The following is a 27,751-nucleotide window of genomic DNA, read 5'->3' on the forward strand; positions in this document are numbered from 1 at the left end:
TTAAGCTGGGTGCCCCAGCAAACCTAGAATATATTTCTTAAAAATCATATCAAGCTTTTTGTTAGCAAATGCAAATTTTAGTCCTGGAACACATCCATTCAAAGTGTTCTGTATCACCCAGCTGCACTGATGAAAGTGTATTCGCTCCAGCCTTGGAAAGCTTTAATAAATCAGGTCCAATGTGACACCATTCATCTCAATGACACCAGTAATAGGGCATATTCCTTCTCATATTGGCCCTGATTTATTAAAGCTCCCCAAGGCTGGAGAGAATACCATTTCATTACTAAAGCTGGGTGATACAGAAAACCTGGAATGGATTTCCTAAAAGTTATTAGCTATTTGTTAGTAAATGTTTTCAATTCTGGACTGGATCCATTCAAGGTTTGCTGGATCACCCAGCTTCACTGATGAAAGTGTATTCTTCCCAACCTTGGAGAAGTTTAATTAATCAGGGCCATTGACTACAGGCTATAAGTGCATGTAACCACCACTGGCCAGTAAGCCTGGTGTGTTGTCTATTCCCATTGATATTGGGGCATCTTCTACTCCAACTGGCCACCATATGGTTCCTCCAACTTCAAAAGAAAGTGACCTGGCCCTTGGTTTAGAAAGTTTGAGAATTTCTGTGCATAAGTTTAACATTTCAGCGGAACTAAAGATCCATTTTGATAAATTCTGATCAGGCAGGGCATTATCCTAGAAAGGGACCCTCCTACCAATGGCATTACCTCCTGCCCGATTGCTCCATGGCAATCCTGGCTTCTCCTGTGCGGGATTTACATCACCCTGGCCCAGCCAATCAAATGGCCAAAGATCGAATCTAGGAAGAGAAGGAAGATGGAGGTGCCCTACGACAGAGGAGCATAGCAGGGTTCCTTTTTAACTTTTGGATACCATGAAAAAGAGTTAAACTTCTGAAAAGGTTGAAATACCGTGGATGGCCCCATTGGGGAGATTCACCCATCTATTTGTACTAGTGACCAAAAAGCAAGGCCAATTTTCTCCCCAGCCCCTTTAAGCTGGGTGCATCACCCAGCCAAAAGTAACAGGTGGTTACTGAAAGTTGGGTCACAATATAGGGGCCAACAACCATCTACAGCTTTTTCCCACCCAGAGTATTAAAATTTTGGAGAACACTTAAGGGAAAATCTAAATTTTTAGAGATGGCTCCAGAACTGAGGGGAAATCTTGCAATAGGTCCATCAGTTCTAGAAATAATCATCGAAGAGTGGAATTCCCCCAAGTTTTTGTTGAATCTTCAGGACATGAAGTAAAGGAAAATTTCTCCAGAGGTAGAGACAGCAAAAAATACTCTTTCCCTGTCCTATCGAAAAAAAAAGGCTTTGATTATATCTACAGTTTAAATAGGAATATCATATAAATTCTTGAACCTCCAGCTGTTCCCTCATCGGTCAGAATCCTGTCATTTTACTGGAAAGAATACAGCAGCATATTTACAAATACTAAAGGACAGAATGACTGAAGGAGAACAAAATGATTAAAGAGAATACATTTAGTTAAATACTGGGCCCTTAATGTCCTAAGCCAAAATCGAAGCTCAAATGGGCTTGGTTACCAAGGATTAAAGCATATTTTTCATATTTCTAGCATGGTCGACTGCTAAAAGCCTCTAGTGGAATGACAAAGACAAGACTGCAAGATACAGATAATTTCTGCAAGTATATTCATAAAAGGTGGTAACAAGGGCCGCTCATGTCTACTAAAACTGCACTCATTGACTTTTGGAGGGAACAACCAACTGGGTGCGATTTTATGCATATCCTAACCAATAATGATCCCCCATTCTGTGTGAGCGCATCCCTCGTCCCTTCCCACCTCTCTACATTGATGCGGCCAGGCATTCCATTTTTACTCTGGGACATTTTAAGTTTGAAATTCATCCTAAGGTTATTTCAGACCTGTGGTGAGTATGGTGTTCAGGCATGAGCTCAACTACAGTGCCAAGCTCTCCTATTTGAGTGAATAGGAGGCACTGGGAACCATTTTTTGCATGGCTGTTGCTAATCACGATGTGGCTTCTGAATGTGATAAGGGGCTTTTTGCTGCGTGGTTGCTTGTGAGGAAAAAAAAAAAAAAAAAATCACACCACAGCTGCAGCCTGCATGAAAATGTGGTTACCTGCAGTGACCTGTGCTTAAAGCGTACCTAAACTCAACATTTTTGCTTTACATAGAAGGGAGGTCTACCCTTCTATGTAAAGTACAAATGTAATTTTTCATGCAGGGGAATGCAACACCTCCCCCGTAAGTCTTGATTGCCGCAGCGATTGTGACTTTATGGGAGTGCAGAGCCTCCCGGGATATCTACGTCATGCATCCCCGGAGGCTCGGGCTGCTTTTACTTTGCATAGAAGGGTCGACAACCCTTCTAAATAAAGAATATTGTTTGTTTTTTAATAACAAGCTGCTATAAAAAAAAAAAAAAAAAAAAAAAAAAAAAGGTGCAGCACCACCGCAGGGATCAAGACTTAATGGGAGCGCATAGCCCATGAGCAGCAGGAGCATTTCTTTCACCAAGGGGAAAGGGATGCCAATTTCAAGCATACGCAGTGAGATCGGCTCTCTTTTTTTCCCCTATAACAGCGGCTACATCACCTGATCTCATATCCGCACAGTGCGAGATCGGGTGGCGTATTAAGATGACCGGAAGAGAAGACTGAAGATGGTGGCGTCCAGAACTTCCTCTGTGCCGGGAAGAAGGGGAATTCATGGGAGCAGATCATGGGAAGAATCTGTACCATCAAGGGATCTGTAGGATTAAAGGCCAAGTGTAATTTTTTTAGTTTAGGTTCACTTTAGGGGGAAAAACAGTGTTCTCCCCAGTCCCCTTTAGCTGGGCGCACTACCCAGCTGTATTTTAGTGGTTACTGAAATGTTGGGTCACATTACAGGGGCCATCACCCACCTACAGCTTCTTCCTACCCAGCCTAAATAAATTTCTAGGGAGAACACAGAAGGAGCACAGTAGCAGTGGCCAAATACATGGATCAGGTATAAAAGGGCCCTTTAATGCTGCTACAGTATGTAGTAGGGATTGCAAAAAGGAAGGAGATATATGCTGATAGGATTATCACAGGATCACTTTAATGAATATGAAATAACTACAAAAGCATATCACAGGATCACTTTAATGACTTTGGAAGACGTACACAAGCAAACTAACAAATATTTTCCTATGTATTCATCAAAATAAATACCAAGATGTTTTTAATGCCATCAGAGATAAAGGAAAAAACAAACGCTAATATAAAAATACATGTGTTTACCGAACACAGAATACCGTGCCATCGACGTGTGCAAGATCCTAAAAGGAAGATTAAGTGGACTGCTTGGAAGCTGCTGACCACAAGAAGCTGTGAACTCTCCGTCAGCACCTAACTGGCAGATGACCAATGGGCCATGAATAATGTATGGGATACTCGGGGCAATCTGCACACTTATGTCTATCCTATGGACATCTGCAAAACACAAAAATCACTATCGGGTTAACATAAAGTTCAGGCCTCTTGGCAACACATTGCTACATAGTAAATATTTAAGAGGACAATCTGCAACAATTTAACAATTATTCCAAAGTACACAGAAGCTTCACTAAACAATAGGAGTGTTCCAGTAACTATTTTAATAATTAATATTGGTATCCATTGTTTCCTATAGATGTGCCAGCATCAAATCATAAGCTGGAGATGAACGATATGGAAGTTAGGAGATCGTTGGTACAATATAGAAGTATCATGACAGTCAGATCCAATGACGATCTAAGGTATATTGACAAACGGACACCTCCAACCCGCTACACACACGGGAACTATTGACTGGATGGGTTAAAACACCTGACACGGCATCTCACGTCCCTGTGATAAGCATCAAAGAAGCCATCGTTGCAGTGTCAGCTTGCCCTGCTTGCTTTCTCTCCCTTGATGCCAATGCCGACATTCACCTGAGCCGTGCTACATTCCCACTTTTCTCTGAGAACTACAGAATTCCCCTCCTCTATGTTATCGAGAGAGGCAGAGGAGTCCTGCAGTCCAATGGTAAAAATGCTGCATCTTCATAGAATACATTACAGGTTTAAGTGTTATTACCCCAGCACCGGTGAAATGGAAGGAAAATGCAGCCACCAAATGCAAGAACTCATTAAAGTGGGCACACGCAATGGATTGCCGAGTTTCCCTGGCAGGCAAAGCTGACGCAGCTCATCTTTGACGCCAGAAATCCAGAGCGATCAGGAAGGTAAAACACATTATTGCAGAAGGGACATTGCAAGAAGGACCTGGCTGACCGAACAGTTGCAATATATTGCATTCTTGTTCTTGGGTTTGGTTGTGCTTAGAGATAAACGGTCGCGCAAAACTGAAAACCTGACATCTCCACAGCAGTCCCCTGGCATCAATCATCAATTCACCACAGGCGATAGAACGACCAAGTGGGAATGGCCCCCTGTTCAATCCTATGGAGAGTATAGCGGGGTGCACCCGTCCCTCCTCATCTCTCACCAGAAACAATTACAAAAGATTTGTTTCCAATGACAATCATCTGATGTCTGTAGGAGATATAAAACGTGATCCCAATCCGACTGTAAACACACATCGAGCTATCCTCTCCCATTACCTACAAAACCACATAAGTTATTTGGTGTAATGTGTTCTGGAAGATCGTTGGGTTGCCATCAACATAAATGGGATTACAATGCGCTGACACAGTTAGCATGCAGTATCAGGTATTTAACGCACAAAACCTTCCTAAATTATTATTATACAGTATTTATATAGCACCAACATTATACGCAGAGCTGTACATTAAATAGGGCTTGCAATTCACAGATACAGACAGTGACACAGGAGGAGAAGACCCTGGCCAGAAGAGCTTACAATCCAAGAGGTAGGGGAAGTATCACACAATCAGTATTTTTTCATATATTAAAACAATTTTTGGGTTCCTATGGTAATTAGGAGAATACAAGGTACCAAATTTATACCACACATCCAATGATAATGAATAAAAAAAACCCTGTGCCCTGTAACCAATCACTATCATCATCTGGGCTTCAAAGTGACAGACAACACCTCCACCGCTCCTAAATCTCATTACATTGCAAACAGATGAGGAATCCGTTAACACAACCTGAACTGAAACTGCCAATGAGCAGTCAATAAATAGGACAACAGCCTTCTCCCTGGCCCCTTTTAGCTGGGCGCACCGCCTGGCACTTTTCAGTAACCACCCGGCTGTATTTTAGTGGTTACTGAAGAGTTGGGTCACAATACAGGGGCTGCCACCACCTACAGCTTCTTCACACCCAGTTTAAATAATTTTTTGAGTTACACACTGGACAACAATAGGAGCTAAATATCACCAAAACCAATGTAAAAAATGGGCAAACACCTTTACTCAAGGAACATTGTCCATCAATCTATCACCGTCCGTGAATTTTAGAACCAATTTGGTGCCCAATTGGCTATAACCCTTCAAGCTGATCAACGTCTTTTGTCTGCATTAAAAGGAAGAAATTGGTCCAGGAGGTAAGTGTTATTGTTTTATATTGTTCTGTGTTAATGGGGTAATTGATTAGAGCCTTTTAGAGAGACTTTTTCTCAACCAGGGTTCCTCCAGAGGTTACTAAGGGTTCTTTGAGCAATGAGCAACTTTCTCATGTTGTGTTTCTCGGACACCAATGATCTTTTTAGTTATCTGTAGGGGTGACATTCTTCCCAAAGACCACCACACTAATGTACGGTGAGCTGTGGATTTAGGAATTATAGCCGGGGTTTCCCAAGACCTGAAATTTATTTCAAGGGTTCAAGGGTTCCCCCATGTTAAAAAAGTGGAGAAACACTGAATAAGACCATGATTAGCACATATTAACACTACATTGTGTTGCCCTAGAGAGAGCAAAAAACTCTAAAATAGAACTATCTAATGAGAGGTCAATCAGCCACAGCTCAAGGGACTCCTGGCAAATTCTAGATGAACCCTGGGGACTCTGGTTAACAATGGCCGATCTAAAATTTGTGGCTCAGTGATCTGTCCTGACACCTGACCACCAAACGACTGACAACTATTGAAAACTTCTCTTTTCTATGGGGAGGATGCAACAGCATTATTCTCCCCAGAATTTTTTAAGTTGGGTGGGTAGAAGCTGTAGGTCGGTGGGTGGCAGCCCCTGTATTGAGACCCAACTATTCAGTAACTACCCAAAGACAGCTGAAAGTGCCGGGTGGTGCACCAAGCTAAAAGAGCTGGTGAGAACACTGCAACAGAACTCTTCCAGTTCATCCTTCCCTTTCCCTCTCCATTGAATGGACAGCACTGTCTGTATAGCCCTCATTCCTAACATCACTGGAAATGATTGCACATGTGTACACAGCACAGCGCCAAGACACAACGCATGCCAACACTTAGCATTGAACGCCATTATCAAAACACATAGCCAAATGACTGAATGAACAGCAAAATACGGCATGGATACATTATGAGGTTTATGGATAAAATGTGTCCCAACTAAAACATTTCCTAATAGCCGCAGCAACAGATTGGAATCCACATTCTAGCCTCGGCCCTTTAGAAATGGCGACTGACAGCTGATCAGTGGACAAGGGCTAGAAATTCTCTTTCTAGCACAATCTTCCTATAGAAGCCCCTGGCTCTTATATATGGGGAAGTCTGGGCTGTAGAAACCACATACATTATGTATGAATGTTATCAATGTACGTCCTACATGTGCATGTTTGATGTATGAGTTATGGCGGGCGCACATGTATTTAAATGCAAAAGCAGTAAAATAAATTTCCCACATCAAAGAAATCTTTTGTTTCATCTTTGGCGAGTTACCATGATAGGTTCCAGCACTTCATATGTGTGGAATTCTGCTGAACAATCCAGCTAATATCTGCACGTGTAAAGCGAACCGATTATAATTCATATAAATGAATCATCATTTGCATTATTCAGTGTTATAATGGCCACACACACACACACACACACACACACACATATATCAAATTGTGAAGGATCTAAGTATGAAAAACTACAAACAAATGATTCATCATCGATTAAAAAAATCAAAAGCCGATCAGAAAATTATTTAGTGAAAATGGTATTTAATTGATCTGTATTGGAATTGATTGATCAGAAATTATTCAAATAATTCCATCACAGCAGAATGACTCGTCAGCACCAAAACTGAACAGAAGCTGAATAAATCAATCCAATGGGCGGTCCGTGGTTGGATGATTTTTGTCCAATTTGATCATTTTAGTTGCATCGTATGATCATACCGTGTGTGGCCACCGACGGGTTGTGCTTCTATCACTGCAAGTGTGCAAGAATACGGAGTGTGCAATACATTTCTTGCAGCATTCATTGACAAATCACTTGTACCTAATCGATTGTATGTATGGCTACTTTAACAATGAGAACCTGTAATATGTAAATCAGAGGAATGACGAGCTATATATTCCTATACGTGTCCGGTTACATTACAAATGCAGTGCCAGCGGTCACACACGGAGGTGTCTGGCGCAGCATAAGCAAAATCAAGCCACTTTAAATAAATACAACATGACATAGGATATATCATACAGATCTGTAGAGGACAGAACATCAATACCATAGAATGCCAGTGGATGAACATCTGCCACCCCATAGCCTTTGTATGGGGGCACTCACCACCCCCCAGATTTAATGTATGGGTGCCCACCACTCAGCCTACATGTGAGCAGATCTAATCCCCAGCATGTTGGTAAAGGCACCCAACACCGCACAGACTGAAGGTATAGGTGCCCACCTCCCAGCTTGCCATGGAGAGCATTCATCCATCAGACTCACGATAAGGGCACCCACCACCCCCAGCCCCTAGATCAGGCCACCTCCAAAATAAAGGTAATGGAACACCCCCCCCCCCCTCCTTAATAATCAGTAGGTAAAGGCACCCATCCGCTAGCCTGAAGCATCCACCCCACAGACTGAAGGTTAGGGCACCCACCAGGATGTTGGTAAAGGTACCAGCACCCACCAGGCTGTAGGTGGGGGAACCCATATTCTAGCCTATAGGTCAGGGTGCCCATCTCCCATGTAAACCACCCCAACCCTAAGGTTAGGGCACCCAGCACCACCAGCCTGTAGGACAGGGTGCCCACCCCTCAGACTGCACCGGGTGGCATTCACCCCCAAACTGGAGATGTCAGTGATGCACCCACCAGGCTATGGGCACCCAGCACCCCTATCTGAGGGCACACTCAGCATGAAGGGAAAGGCACCCAGCACCCCACAGCCTGCAGATGAGAAGACCCCAGACCCCCTATCCTGCATGAGAGGGGCCCCACCACCCCCTGTCCTGTAGGTGAGGGCCCCCAGCACCCCCTGTCCTGTAGGTGAGGGCCCCCAGCACCCCCTGTCCTGTAGGTGAGGGCCCCCAGCACCCCCTGTCCTGTAGGTGAGGGCCCCCAGCATCCCGTCCTGTAGGTGAGGGCCCCCAGCATCCCGTCCTGGGCCCCCAGCATCCCGTCCTGTAGGTGAGGGCCCCCAGCATCCCGTCCTGTAGGTGAGGGCCCCCAGCACCCCCTGTCCTGTAGGTGAGGGCCCCAGCACCCACCTGGCCAATGCCCAGACATACAAATCTGCAGACACATGCAAACCCCAGCAGCTGTCTATGGGGAGATTGGTGTCTGTGCACACGAGGAGTACAACTAAGCCGGCCTGCTATACAAAACGCTTCTCCCCTCCGATAAATGAAGCCACTCACCCGGCCGGGCCTGTCTCCGCTGTGTGTGGCCCCAGGGCCCCGGTCTCAGGCTCGCCCGAGTAGCTGTGTGTTCAGATCTGAGAGCCGCGGCTTCCGGTGTTAAGGGCTGGGCCTGGACAGAGCGCCACCTGCCGGCCAGCAGAGCGAACTGCAGCCCAGCGAACAGCATCTGCGGAGTGACATTTGTGATAATTGTATTTCCTGCACAAATGTCACTCTGATCATTAAATTAGATGGAAACTCAAAGGGAGAATGAACTGTATAATAAACAATTGTTATTTTTATTTAAAATCTTTCATTTTATCCTTATTTTTTATTTTGCTGCCTTTTTAGTGCTGTTCATCACAAGCAATCTATTTGCAACAATGTATACCTTTGCAATGGCTGCATCTTATCCACTGGAAAGATTTTTTCCAGCCAAAAAAACACAGTGGGGAAGCTTTAAGACGTCTCATATTTTAATTCAGCCATTGACTTCCTGTCCTGGTGACAACCATTCCCTCTATTTCTTGTTCTGGTGTCACAGGGACAGGAAGTGATAGAAAATAAACATTCTAACTAGCTGAAATTTCAAGATGGCTCAGCAATGCCCCCCCTCTATGTTGCATTTAAGCACAGCCAGCCAACAAGTGTGCTCTTTAATAAATGCCCTCTGGCCTGGCACCTCCATGCTGCACATGCAACACTTTATAAAACAATTGGACAGCAGCTGGATTGTCCCCCGGTGATCCTCCATAATGGAGTGACCAGTGTGAAGTTTGTTGCTGATTTTATTTGCTCTGGCAGTGACATTGACCCCGGCCTTCCAGCAATGTGAATACCCTGTGGCCCCGGCTGACGGATCCACAATGACACAGAGTATACGGCAGTCACATGGCACCACTAAAGATTGCACAAGTCATCATCATTCTCAAATGTGTCACTCGGCACATCTTCACACCACGGAAATAATCTTACACAATTCTGTGTATTCATGGCTTTACACAATCATTTCCAATTGTGGTCCCATACATAATGATAGAGGAAAGGTCAGGTTAGGACAGAAGTGTTGCAAATAATTGCTCAGAGACAAAGCTGCCCACAAGGGCCAGGATCTGCGCACTATTTCAGAATATCTCCAATAGGCAGCAATACATTTCATGGAGATAGGGAGTCCAAAATGTATTTTGTATATGAATATCTTGGCCAGCCAGGCCTCACCAAAAACAATTGTTACACATAAGGAATTTTTTTTCTTTTTTTTTTTACAATGGAAAATTTAATTTGAAAAATTTGTGTTAGTACGTATATATCTGAAGCACAGTGAAATTTTGTACCTAATTCGTGTTTCAGGACCTTTACAAAAGGGACCAAATGCAGAATACAATTTGCACATTGGATGATATATAAGGTATTTTATTTCCCAGACATATTTTGGGTACTCTAATGGTAAAATGAGGGTCTGCTTCACACTCTGGGCCCACTTTCTGAATCTCTTAGGGCTCCAAGAATAAAACAGGGAATGTCAGATTTTCTGCCTTACCCCAGTTCTTTGCATTCATGGGAGAGATGTCACCATGCTTCCAGTAATTTTCCCATGGAATTTAGAGCAAATGAAATCCCAAATGAACCCACCACAGCCTAGTCTAATAAACCAGAGTTCCTCCTGAGGTTGTTAGAGGTTCCTGGGGCAATTTGTGCCTCTCAGGTCAGTATAGGTGACACCAATGATTTTGTTTCAGAATGGATATATTGTGGGGCAGTGTGTGAAGCTGCAAGAGGGCCCCTGGGACAGTTGTCAGCCAGCAGGGGGCCCAGCAGCAACTGGCACAGTCCTTGCCTGCAAGATCATGGCGCAGGCTGTCACCGAGGGCACGTGCCGCAAGCTGCCAATTGAGGGTGGGCCGGAAGACAAGGACTGGGGTCCTTGCTGGCTGAGGACTGTACACCATCAGTGCCCTGCACAAGCAGACCTCCAAGTGCCTATCAGCTTCAGGGAAGTAAGAGAAAATATAAAAAAAAGAGTGAGAAAGTAAGCATTTCTTACATTTTCAAAAAGACACTTCCCCCAATTTCATGTCTGCTCAGTGCAACAATGGAAGAAGGAATGAAGAAGATTCCTCCTATTGTGTGTTACTTCCCACACCTCCTAGATTGTAAGCTCTTCGGAGCAGGGTCTCCTCCTCCTGTGTGACTGTCTGTATCTGTCTGTCATTTTGCAACCTCTATTTAACGTACAGAGCTGTGTATATAATATATAAATACTGTTTTTTATTATTATTATTAATAATACTAATAATAATAATAATAATAATAATAAATGACAGCTTTGGATGGAATGGCGAGCACTGTGAAGAAGAGAGAAGACGAGACAACATGGGACTTGCTGGGCCTTGTGTTTGGATTGAGGGCTTTTCACAGGTAAAGGTAAGTGATTTTTTTCTTGTGAAAGTTTTGCTTTAATGAGCTATGATCAGGCATGCATCATCAGGGGCTTTTCTATATTGTAAGACAAGTGCTGGGTCTCATACATGTGAATGAGAAGTGAAATTGGCACTGTTTTTTGGAAGACACGTCACCTGGTCTTGTGCCTGCACAGTGACATGAGGAGAACCAGAAGAAAGAACATGCCACAATGGATGGAACGGCAAGTGCCAGAAAGAAGAAGGATGCCAGTGTTGGACTCGCTGGGCTCAGTTTGTGAGGTGAACAAGGGCTTGTCATCAGTAAATGTAAATATAGATATATACAGTGAGAGAAAGAAGTATTTAATCCCCTGCTGATTTTGTATGTTTGCCCTCTGACAAAGAAATGACCAGTCTATAATTGTAATGATAAGTTTATTGTAGCTGTGAGAGACAGAATTACAACAAAAGAACCCTCAAAACCCCGGTGCTCAAAAGTCAGAGCTTGATGTGCATTGTAATAAGTGAAATAAGTATTAGATCCCCTATCAACCAGTCTGGAGACTGGCTAGGCCACTCCAGGACCTTCATGTGCTTCTTCTTGAGCCACTCCTTTGTTGCCTTGGCCGTGTGTTTTGGGTCATTGTCATGCTGGAATACCCCTCCACCACCACTTTTCAATGCCCTGGCTGAGAGAAGGAGGAGCTCACCCAAGATTTGACGGTACATGGCCCCGTCCATTGTCCTTTCGATGCGGTGAAGGTGTCCTGTCCCCAAAGCATAAAGTATCCACCTTCATGTTTGACGGTGGGGATGGTGTTCTTGAGGTCATAGGCAGCATTCCTCCTCCTCCAAACATGGCGAGTTGCGTTGATGCCAAAGAGCTCAATTTTAGTCTTATCTGACCACAACACTTTCACCCAAGTTCTCCTCTGAATCATTCAGATGTTCATTGGCAAACAGACGGGCCTGTACATGTGCTGTCTTGAGCAGGGGGACCTTGTGGGCTCTGCAAGACTTCAGGCCTTCACGGTGCAGTGTGTTACTAATTGTTTTCTTGCTAGGTGACTATGGTCCTAGCTGCCCTGAGATCATTGACAAGTTCCCCCCCCCCCTCGTAGTTCTGGGCTGATTAGTCACCGTTCTCATGATCATTGCAACTCCATGAGGGGAGATCTTGCATGGAGCCCCAGACCGAGGGGTATTGACAGTTACTGTGTGTTTCTTCCATTTGCGAATTATCGCGCCAACTGTTGTCACCTTCTCACCAAGCTGCTTGGCAATAGTCTTGTAGGCCAGTCCAGCCTTGTGTAGGTCTACAATCTTGTCCCTGACACCCTTAGACAGCTCTTTGGTCTTGGCCATGGTGGCTAGTTTGGAATCTGATTGATTGATTGTTTCTGTGGACAGGTGTCTTTTATACAGGTACTGTAACAAGCTTGGAATAGGAGCACTCCTTTACAGAGGGTTCTCCTAATCTCAGCTCGTTACCTGCATACAGTGAGAACACCTGGGAGCCTGAAATCTTGCTGGTTGATAGGGGATCAAATACTTATTTTACTCATTACAATGCACATCAAGCTCTGACATTTGAGCACTGGGTTTTTGAGGGTTCTTTTGTTGTTATTCCGTCTCCCAAAAATACAATAAAGGTAAAGAAGGGTTTTTGTAGGCAAATGTTGAATTGTATTAATGATATATTTTCATAATACATAACAATATAAATAACAATCTTTTATCAGATGGCCAGAAAATATGTCATAGCCATATCCACCCGAAAAGGGCACTAGACAATAGACCTCTATTTAGATCATATTACAAAATGTATCTTGTATCGCATGCGTATTGTCAATAAGCTCTACAGGACCTGTACATTCACACTACCCTATATATATGTATTATATATAAAAGTATCTCATTAACAACAAAGGGTAAGCTGGTGCAGCTGTCGCCAACTGTTGGTCCAATATTTGCAATTTTTATGTTTTAATAAAACAAAAATAATATTCTAATAAATTCTTATATACTGAATGACAATTTTGGTCTTTATATTGCACCAAATTCACAAACTGTACTAGAAACAGACAAACAAGGGAGGTGCAGCGTGACGTCAGTGTAGGGTTAGGTTGTATGAGGCAACCATTGCCCAGCCATATGCTTCAGTATTGTTTCCACCATTACAGCAGTCACCCCGATCCGCCCATACCGATTCTCATCCGATTGTTTTATTTTATTTGTTTATTTCTCAGATGCTCTTTTAGGTAAGTATGACCTGTGTAACTGTGTATTTTCTTTACCTTATTATTTTATTTAATATTAATATATTTTATATTATTATTATATTTAATGGCATCAAATAGTTTGACTTTGATAACTATCATTTCTTGTATGGTCTTAGATACGGAATAAAAAAAAACCATAATGAGTGAGAAAAAGCACACAATTATTTTGCATCTCTTTAGTAATACCAACCGTAACGTAACTGTGAGCTGATCATTAATTTAGAGCCTCCACAGTCCTTGTCAGCACCATTAGGAGGATCATTATTTTACAACTGTATTTATCTTTTAAAAAAAAATGATTATTAATGGCCCACGAGATTTAAAATTATGAATTTAGTGGTCCATGAGGTCCAAAAGGTTGACGATTGCTGAGCTAGTTCACCAACAAATAAAATGCATATGTTTTGCTTAATGCAACACTCCATTATATGAATTATGTATATTATTTTTTTTTAGCTCAAAGTACGTAGACAACAGACCCAGACTTGAACATAGAACAAAATGATTGGCTGAACTGACATGAGAGTTTTTTTTCTTTTGCAACAATATTATTCCCTAAAATAACATGAAGATTTGGAGGTTTAGTGCAAAATAATACATTTTTATAGAGGTTTATAGTAAATATTCTCCCAAAAAGAGGGACAAATGAGAAGGACAGAGGGACAACCTTTCCAAATCAGGAACAGGTGTGTGCACAGTGTTATTATAATCCAATGATTTCTATTATTTCCTCCTCTGTGGCCTGCATATGGCAGCACAATACCAGGGCAGCACTGTGCACATAATATCAGTGTGCCAGCCTCTCTCCCGGAAGCACTCTCTCCTCTCCTGCCCCCTCCTTGCTGGGATCATCAGTGCTGGAGCTGCAGCCTGTGCATGGCAGGTAATGTGTGATCAGTACAATCCCAGGGGTGACAGAGAACACCCAAATCCAGGGCACAACACACACTGCATGGAGGGAGCACAGAACATGCCATATCTCTGTGTGCAATCATTTCTTACAGATCATAGCATTGCTGCAAGGCAAATAGTATTGCAAAACACATGAAAGGGTTAATATTGCAACCTGCTTATCTGCAACTCATTTTTATTGTAGCCTTGCAATATTGTGTGAATGTTAACACGTGGGTTTATAATGGAGATTGCTTGTTAATGCATAGTACAGCATGCAATTAGTATTCATTTTTATTGTAACTGTGTTAGGAGTAAAATGGCAAATGTATGTTTAAAATGTGCAGATGGATAAAGTTAGACTTTTTTGTTGGCTTGTGGTAGTTATGGGTTAAATCATGTCAGGTAATGTTTGCCATGTGCTCTATTAGGGGAGATTTGTCTTCATTTCCTGACCTGGAGACATAACAGGAAGTAGGATGATCTTTCTTTAGGGCAGAACCAGAGGTCCAGTTAATGGCGAAATGCCAGCCAGCTGGCAACCAGCTCTGTCAGCTCTCATTTGTTTTGATGGTAAAGCACAGAGGGGGCAATAGGTGGTTAAATACTTTTACTTGGGAAGCCATCAATCTATCCAAAAACCGAGCCCAGTGAGTCCCATGCTGGCCTGGCTTCCCTCTTATTTCCAGCGCTTGTTGTTCCATCTTCTTCCTGGTTCTTCTTCATGTCACCCAAACTGTGCTACTATGAGATGGGGTGCTGGTCTTCCTCCAAATGTAAAAACTGTGCATGCATGAGATTGAGCACTTTTTACAGGAAAGCCCCTGATGACGCATGCCCGAATTTGAGTATGCTCAGTTGGAGCATCCTATAGCTTCCTGGGGTATGTGATGCAAGTATCTAAAGGGGCTGCAGGTTCCCCTTCAGTCACCAAAGTTAACCCCCCCAAAAAAAAATATTAAAAAAAAACAACACATTTTTTCCATTATATTAAGGCATAACCCCCTTTTTATATAATGTTAAAAATGTGGTCATGTGAACTATCTGATTCAGACCCATGTTAAAATCACCAGGACAAATGGTAATGAGTAGTCATTTTGCGTTTATATATTAATTAATGTGACTGATGTTGGTTATAGGAAATTGGAATGAGATATAGCTCTGAATTGTAAGCAATACCATTCTATTATATTACATGTTTTAATATCTCCAGTGGGGTCACAGTAGTTACTATGCAGCTTTATATGCAGGGAGTGTAAATGTCTTTGTTGCATACAGCAGAATGGACATATATGCAGGAATCCTAAAACCTAATGCTAGGGCTGGGTCTACACGGACATTTTAAAAACACATGTAAATGTTCCTATTGCATTTATATGCACTTTTATGTGGGAAAACGTCTATGCCGCGTTTTCTTGTGCTTTTCCCGCATTTACGTTATAAGCGCTTTTAAACGCGGGAAAACAATAAAATCAATGGAAGAATTCATCCAAAATGAATGAATGAGTTTCAATTAAAAATAAATACAAAGTATGTATTTTGTATTGGATTGGATACAGGAGTTTGTATTCAATCCAATACATAATGAGAGTTTGAATTTTGTTCTCATTTTGTATTGTTAAAAAAAAAATTTCATGAAAACCTGTAACACTTTTGGTACAGAAATCTAGACCTCATTGTAACGCCCAGGTGGTTAACCCAGCGTTTTTTTTTTTAAACATTGCAAGCAACGTTTAGGATAACGCTCATAAACTTGCCTCAAGGAAACGTCCTGGTGTAGATTAGCCCAATGTAATGCATAGGAATTTTAAACATGGGCTTTTAAAGCCTCAGGTTAAACGCTGGTGAAAATGTCCGTGTAGACCAGAGGTCAGCAAACTTTTTTGGCCACTAGGCCATTTCAGGGGTAGGCTGGAGCATTCTAGGCCGGACTCTTCTCTTGAGTCCTGCCCTAATGGCTCCACCCCCCACCAGGAACGCCCCTGAAGGGAAATCCCTCTCCTGCGCAATGCATACAGAGGAGAGGGAATGTTCCCTATGTACCCCGGTGGCGGAAATGATAACGCCGGCCACGGCAAATAGGGAAGAGAGCCACAACACGTTGCCGACTCCTGGTGTAGACTAAGCCTTAACATGAGATAATCATCACACTAACTGTAGGGTGGTACTTGTTCAGGGCAAGGATCTGACGTGTACAACGGTCACCCAATGTCATTCATGGATACTCTGCAAAAGATCCTTTGAACGACCACTATGTAAGACAAGTGAAGAGAGAATAGCGGGGCGCTGCTTGCTCGTCATGACCTCTCCATAAAACAGAATGGGTTCTGAGTGTGCAGCATTCGTTCATTCATTAATGCCTTGGCCTGCAGATGGGAAGCCCCACTGCAGGAATAGTTGTATAATTTACCTGAAGTTAACATTTATATACACTTTATATTTCAATATTTAACTTTGCCTATTTGATCCTTTTTGGTTTGTTAAAGCGGACCTGTCACTGAGAGATGATTGATTACTGAATGATGATTACTGAACTCATATAGAATTCTAACTGCTTGGATCTAAGGCTGGGTCTACACGGACGTTTTTACAAACACATGTAAACGTTCCTATTGCGTTTATATGCGTTTTTATGCACTTTTATGAGAGTTTTAAAGCTTGCCATTAAAATGATGGAAAACGCCTAAGCCATGTTTTTTCACGTTTTCCTGCGGTTTTAACTGATTTGCATATTAAGTGCTCAAAAATGCGAACAAACACGGGAAAACCTCCCATTAAAATCAATAGAAGCGTTTACCCGCGTTTTGGGGCGTTTTCTAGCATTTAAATTTTTTAAACGTGGCAAGCAATGTTTGGAATAAGGCTCATAAACCTGCCTGAAGGAAACGTCCTGGTGTAGATTAGCCCATTGGAATGCATGGGGATTTCAAACATGGGCTTTAAAAACCTCAGGTTAAACTCTGGGGAAACAGTCCGTGTAGACTAAGCCTTGCGTTGATTTTTGGCTCCTGTAGTTGCAATCACACACCTAATATAGATAATGCAGCTAGCTGAACACCTGAGCTGCAGCCTTATCCTGGGTCGGGGATTCAGAAAGTAATAAAGGCAGAGGATCAGAGTACTTTATTTCATTTGGTAAAAGTGTTGTAACTGTAACAGAGGAGAGATCTAGCTGGAAAAATCTTACAAACCAATCATGGGATCCTACCAGGGACGACTCTGGTTATAGTGTTAATAAAAAACGAGTGGTAGATTTGTATTTATTATCAATGATTTTTGTGAATGAAACCTGGTTAAAGGCAAATTCACACCAGTGTGCTGCAACAACGCACGTGCATTGGTGTATTGTGGTGCCATTCATTCTGAATGACACCTCAATGCAATATTCCAGCTCACTGCAATATGCAACTGTGCACTTCTCTACCCACAAATGTGGAGTACATGATTGCAGGTGCAAAATAAGTAAGCTGTCATAAAGCGGGACTAAAACAACATTACTTACCTATCCATACTCCATCTCATCTCTGCTTCTTTTTTTTGTCTTCCTCCTTAAAATATTCTGCCATCTTGATTGGCCTTGCCATGATGTTGAAACCCAAGCACAGGGATGTGGAAGTTCATTCATTCCTGCAATGTGCAATAGAAGTCAGGATTGCATGCACAGCTCAGCTTAATTAACACTTTCCCAGAGCGATCAAGCAAGTATAATAGATTACTGCAGAGGGGACGTTGCCTGTCCCATACTGATTGCTTAGCCTTTGTGCTGATCCTCCTGCTTCCATTTGTTCAATCTCTAACAAGTATGCAGTGCAGAACCTTCTCTGACTTTTTTTTTTATTTGCATACAGTTCAATGCTCAAAAAGTATTAAAAAAAACAGGATTCTAACCACCAGGCAGTTATTTTTTTAGCAGTGGTTCCTAATTTTTTTTTTTTGACAGGTTCCTTTTAAAATTTTACATTTTGCAAACTGAGTATTGTAACCACAATCAATCCAAATAGGCAACAGGTGGTGGAATCTTTTTTTGTTAACCAGTAGGTGGCAGTATTCTGCTGCTGCTGCTATTGGAGAGAGAGTCATTAGCCATTAGGCCTACCGGTAATTAGAAAATGATTTACTGGTGTATAGTACATTCACATCTGTGCTTTCCAGGGCTGCAAAGCTCCAGTGCATTTTTTTCTCTAGGGGTCACGTATATAAAGAAGTGGCACTCAATAGATCAACAACTTTTTATTTTGCTCAACACTTACAACATCAGATTTACAAATGTGCAATGAAACTTTTTCCTGTAGCCATCAGTGCTATAATCACCCTAACCCCAAATTGTATATTAGAAGTTCCATTCATTTGAATGCAGTAACTGATCGCCTTTGCTATATGGGATGTGCAATGCACATTGATTTCTTCTTTTCAAAAGTGCCCAATTTGGCAAACGTATAAATGGGGTGTTTGAAAGTGGAGAACACCAATGAACGCATTGGAGCTCAATGGTAATCGTTTCAAAGTGGCAAATGCATTCTGACAATTCTGTGTGGACCTTGCAGATTGACATTTTAAAAATGCAGAGCTAATAGTACCACCCTCAATAAACAGTATTGATCATTTATTAAAGTTACAATCATGTCAGCTAATCACCAGTTTTATGAAAGAGGCGATGTTAACAGTGCCGAGCTAGCAGCATTTTATTTGTGATCAGCCTAACCCGTGCTTTATTGGCATATATATATATATATATATATATATATATATATATATATATATATATATGTATGTTTGTTGCTATATGGAAGGAATGGCAGCACAACACAACAATGCACATAGCAGCATGTGTCATTCTTTAAAATAAATATATATTACTCTCCCATTTCTAAAAACAATTTGGTCAAGTATTGAATGGCTATGTTTGGGGCCTTTTTAGGTCTATGCAGTGCAACTAGGCAAACAATAACCTGCATTTCTGTATCATATGGTAGAGCATAGGTTGGATGTGCTATCATTTTAATTTCCACCACAACCCACATTGGGACTGGTTTATTAAAGCTCTCAAAGACTGGAGAAGATAGACTGTTTTTGGAGAACCTGGGTCATTCAGTAAACCCAGAATGGTTCTGGTCCAGGGTGCTGGGTGCCCATTCAAGTGAATGCACTTTGATGTACCGTACGTAGGTATAAATGGACTGGTAATGTTTTCATTTCTTATTTAATGTTAAGCGATGCATAATTAATATGTTGGCGCTATATAAATACTGTTTAAAAATAATATTAAAAATATTCCAGTTTCCCAAGCTGGCATTGACTTGTAAAGCCCAGTAGGTTAACTATAAAATTTTGTCTAGATGGTATTATTGTCCTGTGGATATGCATAGAATATCTCCCACAAACTCGGATCGCTGTTGGCGATGCCTGTCGCATAGGGGGACAATGCTTCATATTTGGTGGGAATGCTCAAAGTTATCTAGTTTTTGGGATATGAATATTCAGATCTTTAATGACTGCTACGGTTCTACCGTACCCAACACCCCTAATGTGGCTCTTTTATCTATGATCCCGGGCTCGCTTAAAAATATTAAAAGAGATGCCCTACGTAATTTTCTTGCCGCAGCTAGAGTCCTTATTCCGAGATTGTGGAGGCAACCTGTTGCTCCTTCTATTGCTGACTGGGTATCCGAACTCGAAAAAATCCGCCATATGGAAATGCTGGTGGTGGAAGATGATGACAGAATGCAACAATTTAAAACAGTTTGGTCCACGTGGGATTGGTTTAAAGAATCTCCTCGACTCCAGATGTACTTATCATAATGGGCCTGTACGTATATTAGGGTACTCTCTTTGTATTGAGGGTCTTTTTATGTTTCCTCCAACCTCGTGTGGTGTATATTCTTTCTTTCCCCTCCCTTCCCAACCCTCCCCCAATGGGCTGCATTGTTTTTGTTTTGTCTTGCTTTGTCTTAATATTATTGTTCTTTGTTAAAAGATATTTACATAAATATATATTAATATAAGCGGCTAAAACTTGTTAGAGCATCATTTATACTATGTGCCTTTATGAGTATTTCAGTTATCGTTTGTATATTTGCGTTGATTTATCTTATTCTGTACCATGAGGGCTTTGACGGTTTACTACTATTATTGTCAGAGTATATGCTATGTTAAGGTTGTGCACTTTATGTTTATACTGATCCATTGCCGTTTCGGGTAATTAAGATATCTGTGCTTTATTTTATAACGTTTGCTATGTATGTTTGTTTATTTCTTTTTACTGAAAACTCAATAAAACTGATTGACAATAAAAATATTCCAGTTTCCCGCCAGGTTCAAAAATTGGGTAAGGGCAGAAATGTATCATTTGTATTTGGGAACATTCTGTTCAGAAGAATATGCTGTTGTAGTAAAATAGAGGAACTCAGATTTAGGTGCATAAAAAAACCCAACCCAAAAACCTATGCTCCAGGTCTTATGGTCTCCGGGTCTTACGGAACCCCTGCTATCACTACCATATCCATAGATCACAGTACATTAGTGTGGTGATCAGTGGGAAGAATTCCTCTTACATTGCTGGCCATTGGGAAGAATATCATCTTTACAGCCATAAAGATCTTTGGTGTCACCTAAACTGACCTGAGATGTCCAAATAGCTCAAGGAACTCCTAGCAACTGCTGGAGGAGAAATACTGAAATAAATTCAGATTTTAACTTATGAAACAGAAAAGAAAACACTTCAAATACCGAATATACCAGACCAGGAGAGAACAGAAGTTTAGGGGTTACTTTCTCATATTATTGAGGATGTCAGGTCCTTCCATGTATATTAGCTGGCCGGAGTTGCAGAGAGAGGAGGTAAAGTGTAAATAAGCTGAGTGTAATATGAGCGCTGCCAATACTGAGCCTTCTTCAGCTGTTCCAATCTCTTCAGTAGTTTCGAGGACGTTGACCTGAAACCGATGGAATCAGCAGTTCTCTTGGTTCAGGATTCCTTGATCAGTTAGGAGGGGGTATAGGAGAGTGTTAGGGTTGAAAAATAGTTATAGCTCAAGCCCCTTTGAGATCTATAACACCTACTGCTGCATTTTACATTTTTTTTTTTTTAAAGCACCCTGATTCCCCAAACCAGGGCATAATGCGCCATCATTGGAGCTCTCCATATTGCATGGTAGGGTCCTACTGCGTATTGTGGTGTTCTGCATCTCCAAAAATGGTGCAGGGCCAATTTGGAGTCACACCTTGGATTACCTTGGGAACTAAAAGTTTGTATTTCTGTCTTTAACCCTGTTAAGGTGTGCACACTCTTACCAATATAAATGTATGATCAATCATTCAGAGTGATCAAAATCACATACCAAAGATCCATTGGTGGCCACACATGTATCAATATAGTCATACAGTAGATTATTGTTTCTCAACCAGGGTTCCTCTCTTATGTCAGTTTAGCTGACTCCAATGATCTTTTTGTCTTATCTATAAGGGTGACATTCTTCCCACTGGCTAGCAATGTAGGTGGCATTCGGATCATCACACTAATGTACTGCGAGCCATGGATATAGTAATTATAGCAGGGGTTCTTTAAGCCCTGAAAGTTATTACAAAGTTTTCCCCATCTTGAAAAGTTTGACAAACACTGCAGTAGATCATTCAGTATAATTAAATTAAAACAAAATTAAATGAACACCCTGCAGGTTGGGGGAAACAATGCTGAGTTTCTGGCTACAGGTACCACCAATAAAAGAAGCCACCAGACTTCACCTTAAGCTGTTCTCTTTCATTTTCAATGGCCTGAACTTTAATTTAGGTTTATTGCATTGCATTGCTGATAGTTTGTTACATCCTCTAATGTATTTGTGTTATTTCTCATTTTGCTTTTACAGTTTGGTGGGAATAGAGTATAGGAGATGAATGGCCTCGTTGGAAGACACCATGACAGAGACGTACCATCCATTAAATATGGCGGCTCAACGTATTATGGATTTCCCTCTAACTTGTTACAATTCTATCATACAGGTACTTTGTATTATTGATAAATGTACATTGTTTCTTGTTTCCCTTTTTGCAGCAAATTTTATGATTTGTTTGCCATGGAGAACTTTTTGGTTCACTTTGTTCCTCTGTTTTTAGACACCTTGTTACTCGATTATTCATGTCAACAGAAATCTTACCATAAGGTTATATGTGCATTAAACATAATTCGAAATAAAAAAGAAAAGAGAATAGGAGCCATGGTATTTATTTGTTGTGGCAGTGTATTAGTTGTAATGTACAATGTTATTCCTTAGTTAAGGAATTTGAAGATAGCAACAAAAAACAGGTGCAAAAGTTTTACAAACAATACATCATATGTACAGTGAGACCCACCCTGGTGTGTCCTAAGACATGCTGGTGGTTTTTAATCTCTTATCTAGACAAAATATCAGTATTGATGTTAAAAAATGAGAGGTTCAATTAAGTCCCAACGCGTTTCGCCCTTAGGGCTTCCTCAGGGGACTTTGTCAGGCTGATGTTGTATTGCAGGCTGCATTAAACATAATTTTGCTAACCTGTAAAAGCTTCCCTTGCATTGACACCCAAAAACCCAGTGGCTGCTGCTGAGCTCCGCCATCTTGGATGTGATGTCAGCATCTTGGCCCAATTTCACTGCGATCTGATTAAAGAATTTTACCTAAAGTGTGTTGACATGGGACCAATCACAAGCAACAAATTTCTCAGCCCCCAAAAAATATCAATTAAAAGCGTACAAGTGCCAAGTCATATGTACAAACAATCTGAAGGGCAGAATATCATACACATGTGCTGTATTTTGGGGACTTCCAACCGATTCAATACCAATCTGAAAATCATTTGGACTACACATTTGAGTACAAAATTCACAGTGGATCTGCTTGTGTGCACTAAGGCTTAGCAGGGAAAGCACCGGGGGCCGCCATCATTTGCCTTCTCTCACCGTCTTCCTGCTCCGTCACCCGATCTTGCACTGCGCAGGTTTGAGTTCAGATGAGTTTAGGTACGCTTTAGGTAATCCATTCAAGGTTTGCAGGTTCCCCCATGATAGTCTATCTTCTCCAGTCTTGGACTCCAGTCCAGTCATTAATAAATCAGACCCATTGTGTTTGATAGACAATAAAAACTATTGGTCACACCCACCCTGAATGTGGGCTTTGGTAAGTGGGCTAATTTTTCATTGCTCTCTATGTCAATCTGAAGTCCTACAATATTTATTTACAGAAATACAAGATAGGTAGATGTTTATGTTTAAATAGTTTTAGTATAAAACACACATTTTAAAGGGTACCCAGTATTAGATGATACAGAGAAGCTTCTTAGTAACTGTTCTGATATATTCAGAATTATTTCACTTGTTCCTTTTCTGAGTTTGGGTTCTTTGGTCATCTTGATGGTCAGGCTGGAGTGATGTAACTCTTATGCACGTGCACAGGAGTCCATTCATTCCCGGCAGCAAGCTTTGCCGAGGTTTGTGCATGTGTACTTAAATGTACTTTCCACAAAAGATTGTGAGCTGGCAGGTAAGTTTATGTTTTATTGCAAAAGAGGAATGTCCCTTCTTCAACAAAGAGCTGCCAGTTGCAGTTTTTTAAGGTTTAGTTCCACTTTAAATCATATCTAAACCTGAAAACATAAAATATATAAATTCCAGCTTGCCTTTCTTTTAGTGGTATAGAGCAGCAGTCGCCGAAAAGGACCCCGCTGAGGGAGCGCACCGGCCAGAGCCGAGGGCCATGTCCCACGTGTGAATGGCAGGTGTTCTCTGGACTCTCAGGGCTCAGACCAGCGATGGGAGGGTGGGTCTGGCATCATCACGTTACTCTGGGGGGGAAGTTTCCCGTGCATGCATGATCTGGAGTCTGTAAATTTAGTAGTCTGTGATTTCCAAAAGGTTGGCGATCACTGTTATAGATGCTTTAGTTTTCATTTTTCAGGCTTCATAACTTACAAAAACTACTGTTGACCTTGGCAAAAATGTAGTTTTTGTGTTACTTCTGTCTTACTGTGTTACTTGTTACTATGAGAAAGCACAAATCACCCTATTTATTCTCATCAATCCACCATGTAATGGAGATGATTAAAGGCAGACATGTTTAAAGTCTTTAAATTATGGCTGCCCACATTGATACAATAAAGAAGACCTAAAGGAAAGAAACTTTGTTTTCTCCCAGTGATCCTGTAAATAACAAAGACAAAAAACCCACCTTGTCCAAGGGCTTCACTATATGAAATTTTTGTTTTTGGGTTTATATATACCTTAATATGGCAAAAAATACAACACAACAAGTGATGCTAACCTAAAATTCTCACCGCTTCCACTCCTGAAGAAATAAGGGGGTAGAAGTTGGAGACTATGAACAAATTCCTTAGATTTCACTCTTCTAGATGGTTTTGTTGTTATACCAGCAGAAGGAAGGCTAGCGTGAGACTTTCAAGTGGTGGAAATGGATTCTTGTGTGTCTGTTTGTTGTACAAGAGGAAGAGATGACAATGAAAGGACAATTTTGGTCTTGGTAAATGGAGAAGGAAACATCTGAGGAGGGCATTACATGGTCACCATGATATATGGAAACGTGGTGGCATTATAGTGAAAAATCTGTCAATTATTAGCTGACATAGTTGAGTTGAATAGTTCACTGGTGTTTTTCATTTTTCGGGGTCTCTTGTAGTCACGATTTAGCACAGGAGGTCCCATCTCAGGAATCATATACTGAATACAGAGCAATATCTGGTTTTCCAAGACCTGTTCCATAACATGCAGTATATAAATGAAGGAAAATAAAGTCTTCTTTGTGTTGCCCATTACTGATGGGTGGAACTGAGAAACCAAGGAAACACAAAATAATATACATGAGTGAACTTGACATCATCTTTCCAAAATTTGTGCTGTAATTTTAAAGAGAATTTTTAAAAATTGTGTTTTCTTTGGCCTGCAGCTAACGTCCTATCCTGGGCTGAAGAAAATTCTTGCAGCAACTGCATTGGGCACAATATCTGTTATTTTTCTGGCCCATCACTTGAGAAGAAGACGAGGGAAGAAGACCGTAGTTCCATCACGGGAGCCATATCAGCTTCTTCTAGACAGTACTAAATCTATGGCCTTAGATAAAGGTGGGTAGGAAACTCATTGCTCATATGAGATAAATGTCAAATTTCATCCATGTGCTAGTAATCAAATCTAAATTTTATTACTTAACCCACCCAATCTGTTAGAAATTACTTATTATTCATTTGTTTGCGTTGCAGCACATTTTGATAATTGCATTGCTTTAAAATTGAAGGATAGTCCTTGACTATATATTGTAATCCTTTCCTAAAGAAAACGGTGAGCTGCCATTTCTTAATTCACTGACTTGGGAAAAGTATGGTGATCAGTAAAGATCGAGAAAAGTTTGATTTCTTCTTCTGGGTTATTTATTTAAAGAATTGGAAGCAGATGATCTGCATGACAGCCAGGCAATCAGAATTAGCAATATGAGAAGCTTCCATCTATTTCTCAGAAACTTCCCTAAAGTAAACTTTTACTGAAAGATAATATAGATGTAGGCTGTTATTATTTTTTTGGAAACACCAATAATTATGCAGGTTCAGAAGCTTCAATGCTCTCAGAAGCTTCAACTCTCGTCACTTTAATGCTATTTTCGAGAGATAAGCAATACCTTGCATCCCGATCTATCACAGCGGCTCCTGGGATAGTGGTGGGTGGCTTTTCTGTAAGGGGATACATGTACTTGTATGCATGTATTTCAATGACAGAAGGTGAGAGGATAAGGATAGGTCATCAGTATGCTGCTTCTCCGTTATTGCCCAGTCCAGAAGGCTGAGGATGTGTTCTGTACCAGACAATGGACTGCCAGTGCACTGGAGGCCCGAGTACTGGTTAGGCTGTATTGTAGGACTGCCTGGATCACAAGAATAGCTGATCTGAATACCGTTAAGGACATCCAACATACAGACGACTCCTAGATACGAAGGGGGGATTCACTGCTTGCTAGTGTGCAGGACGGAGGCTTGTTGGGGGGGAGGAGGGTGGTTTGCATGACTTGCAGAAAAAATCTTGCTGAACACAGCTGAGGTTGTAGGCAATCTTAAAGAGGAACTATACTCAAAAATTAAAAACAAAAACACACCTTTAATCCCGCAGGGCAGTCTGATCACCCCGGGAGTGTCGGCATCCATCCCGAAGCGGGCTCTCCGGGCCCCCCATCTTCGTCTTCTCTTCCGGGTTCTTCATCCTACGTCACCCGACTCAGGCACGAAATTGGGTGAAGTAGGATGAAAAAAAAATTGCTCACTTCTCATGCATGAGATCGGCAAATTTTTCTCTTTGAGCAAAAAAGGCTCCTTTTGCACATGCCTGAGATGCTCGGGCATGCGCAGAAGGAGCACCCAAGAGCCTCCCAGGATGCCTGACGTAGGTATCCCGGGAGGCTTTGCGCTCCCATTCATTCTCGATCGCCTCTCTCTTTGTCTCTTCCCCCTTTCCCCTTACTATTCCCATTCTTACTTTCTCCCTTTTCCCCCTACTCCCCCTACTATATTTTGCTCTCTCATTCTCTCTCTTACTCTCATTTGTTCCTTCTCATGCATAGATTCAAGTTGTTCTAGTAGCAAGCAGAATCTGACGCTGTCTTTGAGCTCGATAAGGGAGAAGGGCTCCCAGTTACATATGAATGGTGGATTGCTCAGTAAATATTCCGGATCTCCTCAGAGTTTGGCTTCAGTAAGTCTGAAATTGTGTCGGTATTTAAGTGTAAAGGTAAAGTGAATGTTATGCAACTGCAGATTTTAAAGATATATTTTACACAGGTACACATGCATGAGAGATTACCTCTAACTTTCCAGTTCCTCTTGCACCCTTGTACAGGCTCTGGAAATTGCTGATTCCACTGCTGAATGTGAATGTTCATTGGAAGCTGCAGCAAGTCCTTCAACCATTTCCTGGCTGAAGAATGTATACACAATTATAAATCAGCAACACAAAGCTGTTTCTTGAGCAAAAGTGTTTGTAACTCATTTATTGCTTCATATTTGGTTAAAAAAAAAAAAAAAAAAAACATTTTAAGTAATTTTAGTTCCTGATAAAGCAAACGTGCAATGCACTCTACATTACATTTATTGAACAATGGATTTTATTTATTTTTTTAAATATAGTACCTAATATTTCATATTTGGGTATATCAATATCTGTATTCACTACATAGATTGCTTTGACTGTAACATCTGATATATATTACATATACTTTTTTTTTTTTAGGTCAGAAGTGTCAACTCTTGTCCCAGCTGTGCCTGCGTTAATTCCAGCTCCTGGGATAAGACTGAGGAAGAGGAGATGAAGCTTGTTAACATCCCGGTCACCACTCCGGAGAACCTCTATCTGATGGGTATGGCGTAGAATTATTCTGACCATTGCACAGCTCCAAGTGCAGATAGCAT

At 41.3% G+C, this 27,751-nt stretch overlaps 2 protein-coding genes across 5 annotated transcripts in view; one reads left to right on the forward strand and one right to left on the reverse strand.

Annotated features, from left to right (window-relative positions):
- USP33 (ubiquitin specific peptidase 33) overlaps window positions 1-8,909 on the reverse strand; it is a 47,390-nt gene extending 38,481 nt beyond the window's left edge. For both annotated transcript variants that reach the window (XM_072419504.1, XM_072419505.1), the window contains exon 1: window positions 8,767-8,909. The gene's annotated coding sequence lies outside the window, so the exon portion shown is untranslated. The remainder of the gene's footprint in view (window positions 1-8,766) is intronic.
- A 5,375-nt stretch (window positions 8,910-14,284) lies between these two features.
- Window positions 14,285-27,751, forward strand: part of MIGA1 (mitoguardin 1) — a 52,604-nt gene continuing 39,137 nt past the window's right edge. The window contains exons 1-5 of one of the 3 annotated variants that reach the window (XM_072419522.1): window positions 14,285-14,315; window positions 22,186-22,318; window positions 25,252-25,426; window positions 26,908-27,038; window positions 27,573-27,699. In XM_072419522.1, coding sequence (XP_072275623.1) covers window positions 22,214-22,318; window positions 25,252-25,426; window positions 26,908-27,038; window positions 27,573-27,699 — 538 coding nt within the window. In that variant the 5' untranslated portion in view covers window positions 14,285-14,315; window positions 22,186-22,213. Of the gene's footprint in view, window positions 14,316-19,978; window positions 20,130-22,185; window positions 22,319-25,251; window positions 25,427-26,907; window positions 27,039-27,572; window positions 27,700-27,751 lie in introns of those variants that run through there. The other 2 variants (XM_072419523.1, XM_072419521.1) reach the window with 2 other exon arrangements.

Source organism: Pyxicephalus adspersus, chromosome 8 (assembly GCF_032062135.1).
Source record: "Pyxicephalus adspersus chromosome 8, UCB_Pads_2.0, whole genome shotgun sequence".
Taxonomy (NCBI): Eukaryota; Metazoa; Chordata; class Amphibia; order Anura; family Pyxicephalidae; genus Pyxicephalus; species Pyxicephalus adspersus.